The sequence below is a fragment of the Poecile atricapillus genome, chromosome 1, assembly GCF_030490865.1.
Source record: "Poecile atricapillus isolate bPoeAtr1 chromosome 1, bPoeAtr1.hap1, whole genome shotgun sequence".
Classification (NCBI taxonomy): Eukaryota; Metazoa; Chordata; class Aves; order Passeriformes; family Paridae; genus Poecile; species Poecile atricapillus.
The window spans coordinates 123,389,366-123,408,670 of record NC_081249.1 but is presented as its reverse complement, the minus strand read 5'-3'; the positions used below and the strand labels follow the sequence as shown (position 1 = coordinate 123,408,670).

General features: G+C 46.9%; 2 protein-coding genes across 2 annotated transcripts; both read left to right on the top strand.

Moving 5' to 3' along the window:
• The first annotated feature begins 1,992 nt into the window (after positions 1-1,992).
• LOC131591550 (glucagon family neuropeptides-like) lies at positions 1,993-4,353 on the top strand. Its single transcript, XM_058862365.1, has 5 exons — positions 1,993-2,081; positions 2,852-2,956; positions 3,055-3,159; positions 3,342-3,443; positions 3,986-4,353. The coding sequence occupies exons 1-5, from the start codon at positions 1,993-1,995 to the stop codon at positions 4,095-4,097; spliced, it is 513 nt and encodes a 170-aa protein (XP_058718348.1). The 3' UTR covers positions 4,098-4,353.
• A 1,432-nt stretch (positions 4,354-5,785) lies between these two features.
• CDHR5 (cadherin related family member 5) lies at positions 5,786-18,889 on the top strand. Its single transcript, XM_058850055.1, has 14 exons — positions 5,786-5,924; positions 6,114-6,289; positions 7,258-7,308; positions 7,609-7,701; positions 7,829-7,927; positions 9,074-9,184; positions 9,542-9,718; positions 10,068-10,158; positions 11,359-11,456; positions 11,790-11,996; positions 12,530-12,646; positions 13,159-13,231; positions 15,224-15,384; positions 16,221-18,889. The coding sequence occupies exons 1-14, from the start codon at positions 5,846-5,848 to the stop codon at positions 16,812-16,814; spliced, it is 2,127 nt and encodes a 708-aa protein (XP_058706038.1). The 5' UTR covers positions 5,786-5,845; the 3' UTR covers positions 16,815-18,889.
• The last annotated feature ends 416 nt before the right edge of the window (positions 18,890-19,305 follow it).

Sequence of the window (19,305 nt, the reverse complement as noted above, 5' to 3'; positions counted from 1 at the left end):
AATCACAGTGAATCAATTGGTACAAGGATGTTTGCCCAACAAATGTCATTATAGGCAGAAGCAGGAATTACTATCCATCAGCAGAAATATTCCATCAAATTGCTGTGAATGACCCGACCAGGTAATTAAAAGGACATTCCAACCCCGCTGCATTATTTGCTGTTAATCACAATTGTTCATATCCATATCTTTACCCAAATAATTGCTTCTGATAAGGCTGCAGATTTATAGGGGTCCCCGAGAGGAGCAGGCAGTGGAGCATCAGCTGCGAGCCGGGAGCGACCAGGCTTGGTGAGTCCAGCTGGGGTGGGGGGCTGCACGAGCTGCCTTTCCCCCCTCACTTTGGGGAGTGGATTTCAGACCTCTGTGATGCCTCACTGAGCCATTGCTATGAGGCCATGCATGTCCTGAGCAGCAGTGCTGGAATAGGGGGGGGGGTTTCCCTCTTTGGGGCTCCCAGGTTGGCTTGGGGTGTAGTTCCTTCAGCTAAAGGTCCCAGCTGGCCAAAGAGTTTGCAGTCATTGAAAACCAGCATCAATGGGGAGGAAATGAAAAGCTTGGAGGTATCCTAAGAAGGTTTAACAGCCCTTCAGTGATGACACTGGAGATCTACCTGCTCCTTGTGGTCTGGCTAATTTGAAAAAACAATGCAATCATTATTGATAGGCAGGAGAAATTCCCCATCACTGCTCCTGGCAACTTCAGCAAGCAAATTTGGTCAACCCAGGGTCTACCAATTTTGGTCTACCAAAATTATGTCCAGAAAGAGAAAAGAGAAGCTGATCACGGGATTAGCAGCTGGAAAGGTTATGAAGAGAGAGGAAACTCTGGAGCCAGGGATGGGGTTTAAAATGGTCTCTTAAATATGATGATCCCAGAGGGGTGCCAGCCCAGGGGAGGCCAAATGCTGAGATGAGATCCTGGGGTCAAGGGATTGTGTGGCAGCTGCTGGGCAGATGGGAGGACAGGCTCAGGATTCAGGCTCCCCTTGCCCAAGGATGCTCTGGTTTTGGTGGCTCTTTTCTGCTCCTCCTGCATCCCAGGGCTGTGGAGTCTGCCTTGTTTGGACTCCAGTAAGATGCTGATCTTTGAAATGTCCTTCTTCTTTCACTATTCCATCCCCTCAAAGATGGATCAGGCAGGAAAAAACAACACTAAAGCTCCAAGTCTGTGTGAGATTAAGCTTATGGTACCTTCATCCTCTCATCTGTTTGCTCTGCAGCCCCCATTAAATATTTGCCCTGTGGTTTACAGTGAATAAATTTCTGTATAAGTCCTTCACTCTTGTCCTTTCTCCTTGTACCTCTTCTTATCTTGCAGCACCTCCAGAGCAGCAAACAATCCCAGAAGGGTGGCTAGAAGGTGTTCAGAATTCTCAGACAGTCCTTTCATGTTCTTTGTACTGTTTAGCTTCAGAATAAAGTAAAAACCAAGTGGGAGGACTTTGACTTGGGGTTAGCAAAGTGCTGTCTTGAGAGATTGCAGGGCAGTGATGGAGGTTTGTTTCTTTGCAGGAGGAAGGCAAAAAATAAAGGAGTGTATTTATAAATTACAGGTAGAGTTGCTGTGTGATCCTTGAGGAAGGGTGAGCACCTGCAAATAAAGGGTAGAAATGTGCCATGGTACATAAAAATGTACTTTTTATTTCAGCAAGAAAACAAAATAGGAGGGCCTGCTGTGACTGCAAATCTGTGTTATTTCATTTTTCCTTTTTGAAAGGTTAGAGGATACATGGATATGGGCACACACATGAGCCCTTCCTCTATATGTGAAGGAATTTTATTTAGCACATGTGATTCTTTTTTGTCTGAAAGCCCCTTGCAGATGTCCTCAGGTGTTTATCTCTGCTGGCAGGAATTCCTGCCTTGTTTAGTTACAGCGGTGGTGTTTCCACAGCCCCATCTCAATGGGACAGGTGAACTGCCCCAGATACACACCAGGGTCACTTGTCCTGCTGCTCACAAAACCTCAGGCTTTGTTTCAGGAGACAACATGGTTTCCATGATGACAGCTCTGTGGCAAGTAATTATTCCCATGATTGTCCTGTCCCACTTCTCAGCATCTCTGCCACCCTGGGAGAGGTAAGCATTTCTTGGGACCCTGCTCTCTTTTTCTCTGGGTTTCTGTTCAAAGAGCCTGCTAGCTGAAAACCCAGCCTTTTAGCTGCCTTCCTGAACTTAATCTGCTTGCTTGTGAATCTTCCTCTCCCCTAAACAGGTTTAATTAAATGAATGCAAATACTGTAAATGTTTTTTCTTAAGAACAGGAACATTAATTTTATTTAATCTGTGAGGAAATTTGTGACTGCAAAACAAAACACAATTACAAAAACACTTTTGAGTCTGATTTTCTCCCATGCACTTGCACAGCCTGATAAAGGTGAGAGTTTCTGTTTCAAATAGCCTGGTCCCATGAAAACATAACCAGAAATAGGCAACCCTGTAAGTTCACCAAGTTCACCAAGGGAGTCGCCTGCAAGGGCTGGTCTTCACTGCCTTTATCTAAGTGCTCTTCAGTTTTGTGTCTCTGGATCTTTGTTCATTACTTCTCCAGCCTCTTGCCCCGCTCTTTTGTGCTGAATCATCAGTAACCTCACATTCCCACATCCTTGTGGTAAGGTGATTACACCAGCAAAAGCAAGGGCAGGTTGTTTTCCTGTGTGATGTTTAACAAAGATATTTTTAAAACTCCCCTTTTTTCCCATTTTTTGTGAAACTTTGCCAAAGCAACACAAATTCTTGCCCATGTGTGTTTGGGGCTCTCTTGCCTTGAGGCAGCAGTGTTTAATGCCTGTTCCTGTGTGCTTTTAAACCATTCCTTTTGACCTCCCCCTTCCCTGTTCCAAATGCAGGACGGAGCGCCACGCGGACGGGCTCTTCCACAGCGAACTCAGCAAGATGAACGGCAACGCTTACGTGCAGCAGCTGGTCAAGCACCTGGTGGGCCTCAAGGACAGGTGAGGACCAGCCACAGCCACCCTGTGGCAGGGAAGTCTCCAGTGGGACGTGCTGTGTCTGGGAGGTGCAGGTGCTGTCCCACGTTGTCCCCACGCAGGTCCCAGAGGCACTCGGATGGGCTCTTCACCAGTGAGTACAGCAAGATGAGAGGCAACGCCCAGGTTCAGAAATTCATCCAAAGCCTCATGGGCCGCAAGCGCAGGTGAGAGGAAACCTCTGGTGTCCCTGTCCCCACCTTTTACTGCCACACTGGGCCAGCAGCTCCCACTGAGGCCATGTCTGTGAGCACAGCAGCAGATACAGCACAAGGTGCAAGTGCTGCCCTGCAGTGGTGGTGGTTTGGGGTTTTTAATTATTATTATTAATTATCTTCATCTAAACCAGCTCTCCTGGCCCGGTCAACACAGACATGCAGGGGAGAGAAGGAGTAAACAACCCTGAAGAACTTTGCTTTTATTGGTTGTACCAGAGCTTTCTGAACACCAGGTAGGTGGGAGAGATTGGTCACCTCTGTGACTCTGAGCCCCACAATACTGAAGCCAAAAGAGGAATTTTATGAAGGGCTGTAGAAAAATCAGTTGTTAAAACCAGGAAAACCCAGGGAAGCAAAATAATATCTTTACTTAATCATTTCCTAAGAGTTGTCATTCTGGATTGAAGCAATTATTCATCCCATTAGGAAATGTGATCTAATGGATAAAATTGAAAGAAAGCCTTTGCTACCCTGTCTGGATTCAGGTGCTGATTGAAACACACATCTCAAGATGGGTTGTCCCAGCACCTGTCTTTTCCTAATGCCCAACAACTTTCCCTTAGACATCTCACTCTTAACTCACTGTAATTAGGAGGAATAAGCTGGCCCTTGGTACCTCTTGTGTCCACAGCCTGGCAGCAGGCTGCCATGATCCCTCCATCATACACCTGCTCCTTGGAGTCATCCTTGAATGTCACAAGGTGGCCTTGTCACACTTCCTGCAGCCCATGCTGCCAGAAATAATGGACTATCCCTGATTTTTCCCTTCCCACAGCCGCTCGGACAGAGATGCCAGGGAGGCTGCTGCCATTATCAGCCAGAACCTTTGTCCCTTCTCTAAGCAGCTGTTTGCAGATGAGACAGAAGATACAGATGGTTCTGAATGAAGGTGAAGGGAAAGAAACAGCCAAGGAGACAGCTTTGCACATGTATGGCCTTGAAAATAAACAGGGAAGCTCTTGCTTAGGAAAAACTCTTGAGATAGGCAAATAAATAAAAATAATCCTGGAAAGCAGTAAAAAGCCAATGAAACCTCTGAGATTATGCAAAGTGAAATGTATGTGGGTGTGTACTGCTGTCAGTAGATGGAGCCTGGGTGAAGCACATCCCTTCACTCTGTGTTGGCATCTGACTGCCTGCTGCTGATCCCAAATAAAAATGGTTAACTGTGCCTGTGCCTTGGCTGCTCTTTGGGAAACTAGAATAAGGGTGGTTCCTTTACAAGGTCTTGGATTATTAGGAATAATTAGGAATTATTAGGAGAGGAGCATTTTGCCAGGATTCCCCTACAGGAGGCATGGTGGTACACATGGCTGGGACTGGGGAGTGCCTACGGTGCAGCTGTGCATAGAGGTCAGAGTCAGGGCTCCATGTAGCAGGAACAAAGGCACATGTTAGGTCTCATGGCAAAGAAATGTTCTGAGAGCTACACAGCAGAGATACTCACTGTAGAAGTTGTTTCCTCTCCATTCTGTCCCTGGAGTTGGTGGCCCAGTTTTCTTAGAACCACTAAAGACAAACTCCACGAGGAATAATTTGTTCCCCCCACTTACTGAGGTTTATGTGCTGTCCCTGTGCCACACAGGAAGATTGCCCCCCTTTGATGGAACAGCCACACCAGCTTTCCTGTAAAACCAGTGGAATTTGGAGAGAAGCTCTAAAATAAAGATCTTTAGCTGCAATCCTGTGCTGTGCAGCCCTGCCCAGTCCATCCTGCTCTGGCAGTTCTCACCATCTATGAGGGACCTGACACCTGCAAAAGGAGCTGTTCCCACTCAAATACACACCTAAGTACCATTCCCTTACTGAGGAGCTGAACAAACCTTGGCAGTCGTTCATTTTGGTCCATAGGAAATCTCTGCTAGGTAAGATTCCTTTTGGAATACTTTTGGAAGGAGTACTGACAGCCTAGATTTCATTAAGCTGCTAAAAACCACCAGGCTGAGGTGCAGCATCCGACAACTTCCTGAAATCAGAAAGAATTTTAAAAGACCAGTGAGAGCAGATGTCCCCTGAAAACTTCAGGAAGCTGCTGAGATTCCAATAGTTGAAGATTTCCTGGTGTGGAACTCCTGAAAGGGGATTCTGGGAAGCATCTCTACGAGGATCAGCCACCAGTAGGAGATATGTTTTCCCTACAAAGTTGCTGGGCATTCCCTGGACTGCAGATGAGCCTTGTCAATGCTGGGATCCACTTGCTCACCTTACGTGATACAGACCCCAACTCTGGCACATCAGAAACTAAATTTTCCACCTTTCCTGTGTCCCTTCCTGGAGTACACAGGCAGCTTCCCAAGTACTAGCCCTTGTCCTTCATGCTCAGCTGGGCAAGGGCTTGGCTCTGAGTTCTGAACTGCTTCAAATATATCCTCATTGCCACAGAGAGTTTAGGATAGGAAAGATCCAGGGAAAAAAGAAGCAGCGAGGATTTATGTGTAATCCTGTTCTTTGACTGGTGAACCCTTCAATAAGTCATCCAATGGGGCAAAGAGGCAAAGGTTGAACCACGGCAATTCACAGCCAGCCGTTGTTTCTTGGTGCCATAAAGTGGTGAACGCAGACAAGGGCAAGGGCGGAACAGGGAGAAGATCAGCTTAGCTGGAAAAAGGGATTTTCCAGCAACTGGCAGCTCACCATGGCTATTCCTCACTGGCTTCTCGTGTCTGCACTCTTTCTGCTGCCCCTCCTGGCACAGGTTTTGGCACAGGAACCAGGTAAGCTCTTTGATGAGGTCCATGTCTCTGAGGAATGTTTCCCATGGGAGGGGGTGGCCCTGTTACAGGTGGGGTGCTGCTACGCTCCAAGACACCTTTTCTCCACAGCTTGTGACCACAGCTCTCACCCAGCTCCTTCACAATGAGAATCCTTTGGAAATTTTGCATCTTATTTGTGTGTTTTTCTAGGATGTTCTGTTGATAACAACAAACCAAGTGTCCCTGAAAATAAATGTTCTTATGTGGTGACTACTGTCCACGTGCAGCCAGGTTACACCCTAACAATTGACCCCAATTTCCCCGATGGCCAGTTCTTCACCATTGAGGGTTCGGAGCTGAAGCTGACAAAGTGTGTGGACTATGAGGTAAGCCTTTAGCTGGCAGGGCTGTAAGGATGGGATGGATAATGCTGGGATGCAATGAGTTTCTACCTGGAGCCTTGGGCTTCCAGGGATTCTTAACTTGTTTCTAAAGGGAATAAGTTATTTCAGTTGTGTGAGTTTGGGAGCTTACAAAAGCGGTGGAGACCATTTATAAGGGCCTAGAATGACAGGATAAGGAGGAGTGATTTCAAACTGCCAGAGGGCAGGGTTAGATGGGATATTGGGAAGAAATTCTTTCCTGGGAGGGTGATGAGGACCTGGCACAGGTTTCCCAGAGGAGCTGTGGCTGGTCCATCCCTGGCAGGGTCCAAGGCCAGGTTGGATGGGCCTTGGAGCAACCTGGGATAGTGAAAGGTGTCCCTGCCTGTAGCAGGGTGCTGGAATGAGATGAGCTTTAAGGTCCTTTCCAACCCAAATCATTCTGGGATTTTGTCATCTTGTGTGAAGCAGAAAGGCAGTATAAAAGGTCATTGTGTTCACTTAGGTTGCTGCTAAATTATTTTAGCTCCCTAGAGTGCTTTGTATACAGCCACAGGCATCCTTAAGCTCCCTTTCAATGTAAACCCCCACTTTCACTTGTGTGAAGAGCAACAACTGGAGCTAACACCCTGCAGGTGCCATTGTACTTGCTGCATAGAATGTTTCTGATTTATTCAATTTTAAAAGAAATCTGTTAGAATTCACCTGAGGTGAGAGAGAATGGCAGATTAGCTCTGCCAACAACTTACAAGAACTGCAGGGAGAGCACCTAGAAGATGTGTCTGCTTTGATATCATCATAAACAAGACCCCAGCATTAAGGAAAGAAAGAAAAAGTTAGATATTCCTGAAAATAAGATAAAGCCCAGAAGCATTTCTGATTCATCAAAGCATGGATTTGGCTCATTTGCTTTAGCCAGAGTTTGTACTCTTGGGCTGTTTTTACAGTGGGTGGGTTTGTTTTTCATGCAGGAAGACCCTGTGCTGCTGCTGTACTTGATCTGCACAGACCCTGCTGGCCAGGTGAGTGCTCTCCCACCACTGAGCCCTGAGACTGCAGGCAGCACCTGCTTCCCTCTGCTCTTCCTAATCCTCACATTGGGATGGGCAGATGTTCTCTTTGTGAACAGACATGCTGCTCTCATAGCCACAGAGAGAGCCAAGGCTCTGCCACTGAGGAGGAGGTGGCAGCAAGCCCACAAGCCCAGCCCCATCCAGCCCCCATCCTTATACCATCCCCTCTGGCCATTCTGCAAAGCAGGTTGAGCCCCAACAGTCTGTTTTTGTCTTTGATCCTTTAATTTGATTCTTTAATTTGCCCAGAATGAATCCTTGGAAATCCTAGTCACAGTTCTGAATGAGAATGACAACAGCCCCGTGTTTGCACAGCCAAACATCACCAGGGATGTCCCAGAGGTAAGGGGTTTTTGGAAGGGAAGAGGGCACTGCTCTCTGGGTACTGTGGGACTGAGGAAGGGTCAACAGGGAGAGGGCTTCAATCCATTTCACACAAACAATAACTACAACAATGTGTTTTTTTCAGGATACGAAAGTAGACACAGCCATTGTAGCCCGTGAAGAATTAAGTGCTACTGATGCTGACCTGGACACCATCTACTATGAACTCACTACCACAGTGCAGGTGAGCATCTCTGGGGACAAACTGTAGCTCTAGAGAAGCTGGATGCAGAAGAACCCCAGCTTTGAGGAGAAGATCACTGCATTTAGTTCTCTCAACTTTTACAAACCCCAAACATTGATTTGGTTAGTGCAGCAGAGCCATCAATGCTGCAGGTATTGAATTCTCTTATGGCTCACATTTTTAATGCACTGTACAGATTAAACTTTCATCTAGGATATTCAGAGCCATAATGACTCAGGGTAGCCTTGTTGGTATGATCTGTAAACATATCAGGAGACCTTTGTACCTCAGGGAACTCAGAATTGCGCTGAGTCGGATGGGGAAAGGAGTCCTTGCCCTGCCTGCCAACAGCAGCACAGGAAATGGATTGTGCACACAGTTAAATCACAGTCTAGGGCACAAGAGCTGGCTGTAAACTCAAATCAAAAGGAAATTCAAGAGAAAAGCCAAATGTTTGTTTGCACTTTTGAAATGCATTGTGGAAAGAGCAGTCAGTGCTTTAATATCCTCAGGGAATTTAAGTTCCTGTGAGCAGAAACCACCAGGTTTCAGCTCTGGGATCAGACTTTGCATTCACATTGGTGTAAGTTCAGAGGGATTTAGAAATTCAAAGGCATAAAATTAATGGGGAACCAAAGCAAGTGTGGAAGGTTATAAAGTAAAATGCAATGCATGATATTTCAACTCAGCTTTAGTTTCTTTCAAAGTTCGGCTGTGTTAGGCTAAGGTGGGTGATCCTGCCAGCTCTCAAAGGCTGAACCATCTTTGACCTTTTCTGTGCATGGAAGTGAGATTGCTTGGCTATTAGGGACCCAAAATCAAGGATTGTTGGCAACTTGCTAGAAGTAGGAAATAAATGAGGTGATAGATTTCATCTAGAAAATTTCATCCAGAAGCTGCTGAGCAGATGGGCAGTCAAAGCAGGAGGTCTGGGAGAGGAGATTCACAAGAACAAACTTTTCTGATAAGCCAGGCAACTCCAGTGTGTAGTAACAAAGATTAAGTACATCAGACATTCCCGCAGTGCCCTTCATCCAGGTCTCCAGGATTAAAGGTCCAGTAGGGATGACAAAGACAGCAATGAGCAGGATTTGGAATGTGTCAGTGAATGAGTCTGCTATAGGAGTTTTTCTTTTGCCTTACCAGGACACAGATGGTTATTTTGCCATAAGAGGAGTTAATAACCCAGAAATTTATTTACAAAAAACATTGGACTATGACAAATTTAATTCGACAACGTTGCTCTTGTATGCCAGGGTAAGTGGTTTGGGAAGAACAGAATGTCTCTTTTGCATGGTCCCTCTTACCTGAAGGATGAGACTCGATGGGACATCTCTGGGATAACAGGAGGGAGGGTGGGGATTAGGTGTGGTGGGGTGGTGCAATTGGAGCAGCCTTTCCCTGTCCATTAATTCCAGTGACAGACCTGCAGTCAGCCCACCTTTGTCAGCAGAGCAAGATAACCTACTGCTTTAGCTACCTTCACATAAATTGCTAATTAAACAGATTAGAGTGACAGCGGCTAAAGGGCCCCAGGCCACTGCTTTTAGCAGATGGGCCCTTGTTTTGGCAGTGAAACCTGTGTCTCACCAGTGTGCTTTGCCTTGGGGGCAGGACAGGCCTGTGACCAGCCCTGAGCCCAGCAACAATGCCACTGCAACAATAACCATCACCATCCAGCAGAGTGACACCCGGGCACCCTGGTTCCTGCCCTGCACCCGCATCCACAATGACGCCAGCGTCTGCATCAGCAGCCCCTACTCTGGCAGGGTCAACATCTCTGAGATGTCGGTGAGCAGAGGGCTCAGACAGTGCCCCTGGTGCTCTTCCCAGTGGGAAGCACTGAAACATTTCCATGAGCTCCTGCTGGTCTCCAGTGTAACCATCTCCAGATGGTTCAGCAGAACAGGGAGCCTTTGTCAGACCCCCACCCCAAGCAGCACTGCTTCTCTCTGCTCCTACAGCACATCACAGGAGAGGCAAGAGCTGGAACACCAGCTCAAGGCTGTCTCACCTCTGCCCTGGCACAGGCACCAAATCCTGTCCTGCCCAGGCAGAGCCACAGGATCTGCACTGGGCTGGGAGAGCTCCAGATCTGGTCCTGGCCTGTGGTGTGTGATTGTTTGAATTGTTGTTGCAGACAGAGCCACTCCTCCTGGAGCCAGGGCCCATCTATGCTATAGACCCTGACTACACCATCAGTGACAGGATCGTGTACAGCATTGTTGGGGGTGAGTAGGTCTTGTCCCCTTCCACAAGGGACACAGCTCATGTCTCCTGTGCTACTTGCCAAGAGCACTTGAGGGAGGGCCTGGGATTTGCCCCTCTGTTTCTGCCACAGAGACAAAACTAGAGCCGCAGAACATTGATGATTAAGTAGAGGAAACAGACTGTACATAGAGGAAGAAAAAAAAATACAGTCCCACCAACTGGTCTCAGTGAAATGTTTCAAAAAGACTTTGTTTTTTTTGTGAGATGAGACATGTTTTATCTTTAAGCTTTTAAATGTGATTTTGTCAATCTGATCATGCTACTTTCATGCAGTGTTTGAGCTGAACCTTAAATTCCCACCTTATCAGCCTAATTTCTATTCATTGCCCAGAACTGTGTTTTTATTTCCTAGCACATTGCCACTATCTCATCTTCTCTGTTTTAGTCTTGGTTTCAAATGGATCAAAGCAAAGGTCATATTGGTCAAGTGGAGTGTTCCTCTCCCTTTATCTATTATGCCTCATGGCACCACTGTTGTGATATTCTCCTGATATCACAACTGTATTAAAAATGTATTAAAATGTATTAAAGAACATTAAATTCCAGTGGTATTTGGATGCAGTTTGGCTTCCCTCTCCACAGTCAGTGACTCACATCCTTGTCAACAGAGAGCCCACAGTATCCCAGGGTGAGGAAAAGAACTAAAAATTCTGCTGATCTTAGAACACGTATCCAACATAGGTATTGTTATGATTCCCACACAGATGTAAGGATCTGATTTCTACCTGTGTATAAATACAAGGTATGTGTCTAGACTCCCTTTGTAATCAGCAGAGAGAAATAAGCATTCCCAGAGCAGACTGGGACCTGGATGACGATTTTCAATCCTAAAATTGTACCAGAGGCTCTGGGCATTTATTATACTTTACACTGGCAATCTGTGGGCCTAGGCACTGGAAATGCAAATCTTTGTTGTCTTGCCTCATTTAATTGGGTTCACACACATCTAATGTGTCCCTCTGCATCCCTGGCCAGCACTCCCAGTCTCTGGAGCAGCCAGGCAGACAAGGAAAGCAGCATTTTTCCTTGGCTAAATGGTATTTACCCAAGGAAAATTCCTTGAGGATATTTTCACTAAGATGTGGAAGAAATGAGTCTGTGAGCTCCAGGTCACTTTATGAAGGAATCTGATGTTTGAATGGTCTTTGTATTTTCTCTAGGGAATACAGACAACGTGTTCTCAGTGGATGCAGACACAGGGAATCTAACCATGAACAAAATAGTGACTTCCCCAGATTCCTTTTTGTTGCAAGTTATGGTAAGTGATGACATTATAGCCAGCCACCCAGCTCAGCTGGATTTCCAGGAAACTGAGCGGGGTGTTACAGGGATCAGTGACCTCAGTAATAACTTGGTTAGTTCCCTTCTTTTGAAGGGCCCAGTGTTTGACCTATGTCTTGCACCAACCCACATGCGAAACTCCTGCAGCAGTTGAGCGTTTCCCCTCAGGTGTGGGTGGTGACAGCAAAGGAAATTCACCCTGGCCACATTCTGCTGAGCTGGGAATTGCAACAGGCTCCAGATCCAGCCTGTCCTTTAGTGTCTCATCAGGGGCAGGAGAAGTCTGGCAGCTCTCTCTCTTTCTCTGCAGGCTGCCCAGGTCAGCAACATAAGGAAATACTCTGTAGCCACTGTAGAGATCAAGGTCATCAATAAAAGCAATTTTCCACCTTACTTTGAGAAGGGGGTCTACAACGGGACGGTGTTTGCTGGGCTGCCCCGGAGAAGCTTTGTCTACCAAGCTGGAGATCCTTCCACCCCCCTGGTGATAACAGCAATGGATCAGGATTTCCCTGATGTAAGAAACTAAATGTGCTCTGTGTTCTGTCTCACTGCTTCAGGCTTAAAGCAGGATCAGGAAACACGAGGGATGGGAGGTGGGGAGAGGGAAACACATGTTGTCCTCTAGAGTTTCATGTTATATTCCCTTGGAAATTCCACAGAAACCAGAACCACTTATGGTGTGATGTAATGGGGAGAAGCTGCTGGACTTCCCTCTTCCAAAGCCATTCCCACACAGATCACTTGCATAGGTGTGTTTTCCTTAGGGAAGTACTAAAATTGCCAACAGAAGCTGGGTTAAGACTTGAGATTTTTTTTTTTTAATATTTTTGTGGTGCTTTCTTGGCCTCTGAGCAACAATGTGAACACAGTTGAGTTCAGCCTTTCTCACCTGCTCAGCCCAGGTTTATTTATTACTCTCCACACCTGCTCCTCAAAACCCTGTCCTCAGAACACCTCAGGTGATTTGGACAAAGCCTGCCAAGGGGTTGTTGGGAGGATACATGTGAAGCACAGGGTGGTTTGATCACCTGCTCTCTGACCTTTCAGAAAGTCAACCCCAACATTGAGTATTTCCTCAAAAACAGCACTGATTTCATCGCAACCAGGGATGGGCTCATCCTGACCAACACAGTGCTGGAGTCCCCAGGAACTGTGACCATCCAGGTAGGGCACCTGTCTTGGGTATTTTGTCAGGGGTGTGGAAAGAAGGAGGAATTCAGATCCCTTTTTTGCTTGGGTCAAAGGAAGCACTCACTAACTTTAGACTTGTAAGAAGCTGGATGTTCCTTTTGTCCACACACCTGCCTAAGGCTTGCCTGGCACAGAGCCATGCCCTGTGGAGCTTCTGATCCAGCCTGGCCACAGCACTGCTGGATCCACAGGCAAGCACAGGGAGGTCCAACCTGCTGCTCCTGCCCCACACTGCCTCAGAACCTGTGCTCTGCACTGTGCTGGGAACTGAACACAGGGCAGGGATGTGGTTCAGCTCATCCACTCCCAGGGCAGAGAATCTTCAGAGCTCTTGTTGCCCTGTGACCAGGCTGTGCAGCCACAGTGAATGGCTGTGCTGAGGACAGGGACAAGGTACTTTCTCCTCAAAGGGCCCCCCACAGACGTGGAGAGTGCACTGGAGATCTGGAAGTCCCTAAGCCCATCTCTTTCCCATGTTCCCACAGGCTGTTGGAAAAGATGTGTTGAGCCTGCAGGAGGCAAGCACCATAATTGTGGTGGAAGTCATCCTTGCCACAGGTAGGCTGGGAAGGTCTCTGTTTTCTGCTCTGGGGAGTCTTTTCTATTTCTGTGGCAAACTGGCCATGATGGGTCACTTGCTGAAGCCTGTGGGCCTGGGCTGAGGCCAACCCCAACCCTACAGGAGGCTCTGTTGTGGCTTTAAGAGGCAAAACACTCCAACAACATCCTCACAGCACAGTCACCACATGCCTCAAAAAGCCTCCTGAGACTTCAAGTGGTGCTGCATATGGGAGTGTCTTTTCTTGTTGTTCCAAAGCTAAATCTGGGCTTGATTTATGCTGGGAAATAACCCAGGATGTCTTATCATGGCAAAGGAGACCTTGGCACATCATTGCTCCTTTTTAGCCAAACACAGACAAAGCTGCAATGTTCTTACTTGTCTTACGCAGAGCAGAGGGCAGCTGGCACGCCCCAAAGCCAGGCTTGCCCATGAGCCAAGGCATTTCTGCCCAGGGCAGGTCAGGGTCTTTCACATCAGAACTTTATGGTCTTACAGGAGAAACAGCCCATGAGTACTAAGAGAGACATGAGGCTTCATACGTAACCCTCCAGCTACTGTTTAACTTTGTCGATGTAAAAACAGCTCACACTTCCATGCTGCTAAGAAATGACTCTTAAATTAGTCTTATAAATAAATTAGGATTGAAGTTCATGAAACTTTTATGCTTTAAGATGGACCAATAGCAATGAATTTTTATCTCAGGATAGGCAGACAATGCCCAGGCTTCACTGGGTTCTACACAATGATGTGCAATTGAGGTTCCATCACTTCACCCTCTCATCACCACCATTGTGGGATGGGAAAAACAAATGGGCTCCTGGGTCTAAATTTGGATTCCCTAAAGGTAGTGTCACTTCACAGCTAAAAGCCACTAAAACCCCATTTAAGGGCACAGCCCATCATAAAACTAGTCCATGTGTGAGCTCACAGGGTTACAAATGCTCCAAGAATGTACCAACACTTCTGGGCAACTTTGAAATGTTGCCCCTGCTGCTTAAGCCACACAAAGCAATGGTGCTGTTGAATATGCAGAATTACACAGCTCTGTGACTCTCTGTGGGCTGTGGCTCCCCAGGAGACAAGATTAAGCAGCAAAAATTCACTGAGGTCCTAAATCCTTGCCAAGGTGTTAATGATAAACTGAGGGCGGAATCAAATGCAGAGGGAATACTCCAATTCCATTATCATAAACAAGTCAGCAGCAGAACAAAATCTTATTTCATTAATCATTAATGAGAGTAATTTATACTACAAACTGAAGCTGGGAAACTTAAATAATCCCACCACCACCACCACCAAGCAAAGCTGAAAATGGTACTGTCTTTCCACTCTGGTGTCAATCTCTGTACAGATACCTAACACTGACCAGTGGCACTGACCATGAGCAGACTGGGGAATATTGCTACAGCTACAAAAGGGCAGAAAAGGTTTTATTGTCCTGGGGACTTTCTAATGCTTTTCCTATTTCCTCTTCTGATTTTTTGTTGCTTATTTTGGTGTGCTCATCTGTATTGGAGGGGATGTTCCAGATGAAAGGAAACTTTGCATTTTCACACACAGATGTACAATCAAACCTTATTTTTGCATTCAGTAGAAGGGTGTAGTGTAATAGGGTGACATGGGAAAGTCAAAGAGCTAAATGGCTTTACTCCATGTAGCAAATACTTGCCAGATGCAGTCAGGTTTTTATTAACTTAGTTAAATTACGGGGTAAAAGTCACCGTCCTGTAAATGGCTGCTATTTCCACTTTGTGGAATTTATTGGAAATGACAATATTCTGCGTAATAACAAAAGAAGCCCTCTGCTTTTTTGCCCTCAGCAAAAAAAGATTTTCTGTGACATCATATATGACTGCCACATTCTGCAGCACAAGATGCTTTCTTGCCTTTCAAAAATTGGTTGGAGCTTCTCCCACAGGGAAGAGTTGTGTTGGAAAATGCTGCCTGACACTTTCAGGCTTTGTAACACTGGTTTGTTTTCCTTGCAGCTGTAACCCCCTCTGACAAGATGTACTCTGCTCAGGACATGGCTATCTTAGGCGGCACATTAGCAGCACTGCTGTTAATTGTCTTAGTCTTCCTTGGAGTGCTGGTATGGAAATCCAGTAGATGGTACGGGAAACCTGTCAAATACCTGATGAAGAAAAAGGTCAGTGTCTTGTTTGTACCTGAAATTCTGAGAGTTAGAAAGTGGGATCTGAGGAAGAATGGATGGGCTGCCCAAGTACCACACATTGGTGTCAGGATGGTGAATCACTCCCGAGATGAAGTTTGCAGAGGTGGCATCACTTTGGTGGTGTTTGCTGCTGTTCTTTCTGCCCTTGAGGCTGGAGCTGTGTGGTGGATGAGGGGCAGACGTGGTAAGAAGAGCACCACAGCTCCATGGAGCACAAAATCTAGGATAAACATGGCACACATCAGGGGCAGTCTCTGAAAAACACCTGTTTGTGGTTCATCCTCCCCTAGTCAAACGAGAGGAGTCCCTTCATATCTGATCCCAAAGCCCGGGCTCAGACACTTGTCTGCACCTGAGCTATTTAATTTTGGACCTCTCAGGTCCCTGGCAGATTGGTCACTGGGAAGTTTAGGGTGTAATTTGTCTGACCAGATGTTGGTCTGTGCCATAGGCTGGGCCTGCCAGGAGCCTAGCCCTGAGCGCAGAGCACATTGCTCAGGTGGGTAGCAAAAGTCCTTCACCCTGAGTGAGGGAAATCCCACTGCAGAATGGGGTGGGTACAAATCACCATGTCTGTGGTGCTGGTGCTCAGCCCTCCTGGAGAACAAATCCACTCATCTGAGAAAACTCCAGAAATAGAGCCAATAAAAAAATGTTTCTTCCAGGGATCTGCATCTTTCCCTGGCTTCAAATAGGTCTTTCTGCAGACCAATTTTCCTGAGCAGGAGCTCAGTCACTGCAGCCACCCCTTCCCTCCTGCCCCCCATTTCTTTTCCTGTCACAGTCACAATGTGTCTCTCCTCCTGTAGCTCTCCACAGATATCTCTGGAGGTCACCAGAATGAATATTACCAGGAAGATGAGCAGCCTTATGTGAACACCAAGCAGCATGAGCCATCAGAAACCAGCAGTGTCCAGGCAGAGCCTCCTGTGCCAGAGCAGCCAGCACCTGCCTTGTACTCTTCTGGTGCAGAGGAAACAGAGAGTCTCCCAAAGGGGTCCATAGCTTCCACTGTCACCTTTGACCAGGAAGAGAAAGAGGAAGAAAAGGAAGATGGGGCTGGACAGGAGAAAGAAGTGAAGTCAATCCTCAAAACAGACAGGCACTTGGCAGTTGATGGCTACAAAGCTGTGTGGTTTAAGACTGATGTGGACCCCGAGGCTGGAGAGAGGGTTGAAGTGATTGAGGACAATGCAGCAGATGATGATGATGATGATGATGATGACAGTGACCAAGATCTGCAGAAGAATGAGGAGGAGGAGGAGGGAGAAAGTTCTGACACAGACAATCACCACCGAGGGCTGGAAGAGCCCTTTGCCTCAGCGAGCTCATCACCCCCAGCAGCAGAGGTGACAGCCAACATGTCTCACACAGGTGCAGGGAAAGCTGACTCTAAGTTATAATGGAAATTGGGTACATACCCCCAGAAATGGGGCAACCTCAGCTTCTCTGCTGACATGAAGCCCATTTTTCTGCTCAGGGAGAAAACTGGAATGCAGAAGGGTGAGGTTATCTGTCCTGCCTGTCTGAATGCAGCAAATAAGGCCAGAAGAGATTACAGCTAATTTAACTCTTTAGTGAGATCTTAGAATATCACTTAGGATTTTCAGGGTGAAGCATTTCATCTTTCCACCTTCCTGCCAGTTCCCCCTGGGTCCCTTGACATCACCTTTCCCAAACTAGCTGCAGGTACAGCAGAGCTGTAGCTGATCTGGTCTGGCAGCAGCAAGCCCAGCTCACAGGAACAGTTGTGTTGCACAGTCCAGTATTTTTTGGCTCTTCCTTTTAGGCTGTTGCAGCAGGGTGTCAGCAAGTCCCTCTGAGCCTGCAGGTGCTTCTATGACTATACAGGAGCTGCCTTCAGGGCTGGGCTCTGCTCTGTTCTCCCAGCAGAAGCAGCTGGAATGTGCCTCCAGGCCCTTGTCCTGCCAGCCAGGAGGTTCCATGCTCAGGACCTGCTGTTTCCTTTGTCACTGGTAAACAAGGACTGATCACATGTTCTTTACTGAAGGACTTTGTCATCCATTTTCTACGTCATAAACCCACTAATTGTACGCTAATTTAGCTGTCTATCTGCTGTCTTTCTGGCAAAAGAGCTCCTGAGATATTGTCTAAAAGTGCCAAGTCTACTCTATTTCCAGGTAGCAGAGGGAAGGAAATATTTGATGCTCTTGTTTTGGTTTGCACCTCCCATCAACCAATTGCTTCTCTCAGCTGGCAGCCAAAAGCTGGGCTGGTTTCCACCAGTTGTGATCATGGCTGTGTGCATTTGCATCTTCTGATCATCAGCACAAGATCTGTGCAGCTCCTGGAGAAGGAAACCAAAGAGTGACTGCTGGGATCTGCAGGAACATCAGAGCACATGTGATTCCCAGGGAGGCTTTTATCCTCTTGGGCCATACATGTCCCAGTGTTCCCATGCTCAGTCCTGCTCTCCTGTCTCTGAGGGATGCTGCCCTCCTGGACTTCAGGAGCTGTGTTTGTGCTGAAAATCAAGCCCAGGACCTGGAAAGCTTTCCCAAAGCCGTTTGCCTGGGAATTGCAGTGTGGAAATGGAGGGTGGGGAGTGCACCCAGTGTTTCCCACATAAAGAGTCCCTCCAGCGGCTTTGCAATATCTCCAGGAAACATTTCCCACAGGACTATGAGAACTCTCTGGCAGCTGCTCACTGATCTGCCACCAGCAAGGCTGAGGGTCGAGCCTGCCTGCCCCCTGTGCTGATGATGCTCCTGGGAGGGTTGCTGATGTGGGGAGAAGCTGGAGTGCTTCTCCTCTGCTCCGTTTCCTTGGTGGCGGTGCCGTGTGTGGTCCATTCCTGTCAGTGCTCTGCTGTCTGTCTGCCCTCCCCCTGCTGCTGTGTACTCTGGATTTGTGCTGGCACACTGATTTATGAGCTCCCTGCGACTGCAATCTGTGTTCAGCTCTTGGTGCTTTCCCTCCCCTCAGCAGTGTGCTTCCCATGCTCCGGGAATGGGACCGGTCCCATCAAACCAGTCTTTGTTGTCTCCCAGGTCTCATCAGTGCATACAGCCGTGGGATTTGGAATTTTTCAGGGTTATGGGTGTTTAATTTCAGAGGTGATGTTTGGTAAATATTGTGTCTGTGGAAGTGGTGGTGGTTGTTGTGAGGAGAAGCACAACAACACAATAATAAAACTTGGCAGCAGGCAGAGCTCAAATTCCAGCTATGCCTGTTAAAGCCTCCAGATCCTGTGTTCTTGACTCCTGTCTTTTTTGGAAAGAAATGAAGAAAAACGTGTAAGGAACAAGAAGGAAATTTAACCTTTTAAGTTCAAGTTCACGTGAGCTTGCATCTGTTCAGGTTGGTTTGTCTGCTGAGCTTGGGAAGGGTGACAGAGTTTTTGCTTCTTTGTACAACCAGTATGTTCATTTATAAACATCTGCATAGGAAAGAAAAATGCACTGACAGAAATGTTTTTAGAAAATTGGATCAGCTTAAGTGCTTTTTGATGGCAAATAAATATGTAAGTACCTTGAAGATCTCATCCTTACACTCCAAAGACTTTCAAGTGCTTTAGGAAGTTTAACTCTACAGGTAGATTTAAGAAATCTCTGTCACTCCATCCCCAGTCAAGCTCTGTTTATATTTCTGTACCAACTCAGAATGATATTTTTCAGCATTTGTAATGCAAAGCTATAAAAAGCTGGTCAGCAAATCTGCAGGAGGAGAAAGAGCAGTTTCAGTGTAGCTGTGCTAAGTGTGGATTTGAGGTTTTACAGGTGGGAGTGGCACAGATGCCAAGGGAGAGGATCCTCACAGCTTTCCAGCTTTGAGCACTCTCTGCTGATGTAACACAGACCTGGCATGTGCCTGTTTCACCTTCATTTTGGCCTCTAGAAGGAAAAGAAGGCTCTCAGCTGTCAGGGGAAACTC

Coding starts and splice junctions, on each gene's coding strand:
- CDHR5 (XM_058850055.1), top strand. CDS start 5,846: ATGGCTATTCCTCACTGGCTTCTCGTGTCTGCACTCTTTCTGCTGCCC. Junction 5,925..6,113: donor GGTTTTGGCACAGGAACCAG/GTAAGCTCTTTG, acceptor GTGTTTTTCTAG/GATGTTCTGTTGATAACAAC. Junction 11,997..12,529: donor TGGATCAGGATTTCCCTGAT/GTAAGAAACTAA, acceptor CTGACCTTTCAG/AAAGTCAACCCCAACATTGA.
- LOC131591550 (XM_058862365.1), top strand. CDS start 1,993: ATGGTTTCCATGATGACAGCTCTGTGGCAAGTAATTATTCCCATGATT. Junction 3,160..3,341: donor CTCATGGGCCGCAAGCGCAG/GTGAGAGGAAAC, acceptor CATCTAAACCAG/CTCTCCTGGCCCGGTCAACA. Junction 3,444..3,985: donor CAGAGCTTTCTGAACACCAG/GTAGGTGGGAGA, acceptor CCCTTCCCACAG/CCGCTCGGACAGAGATGCCA.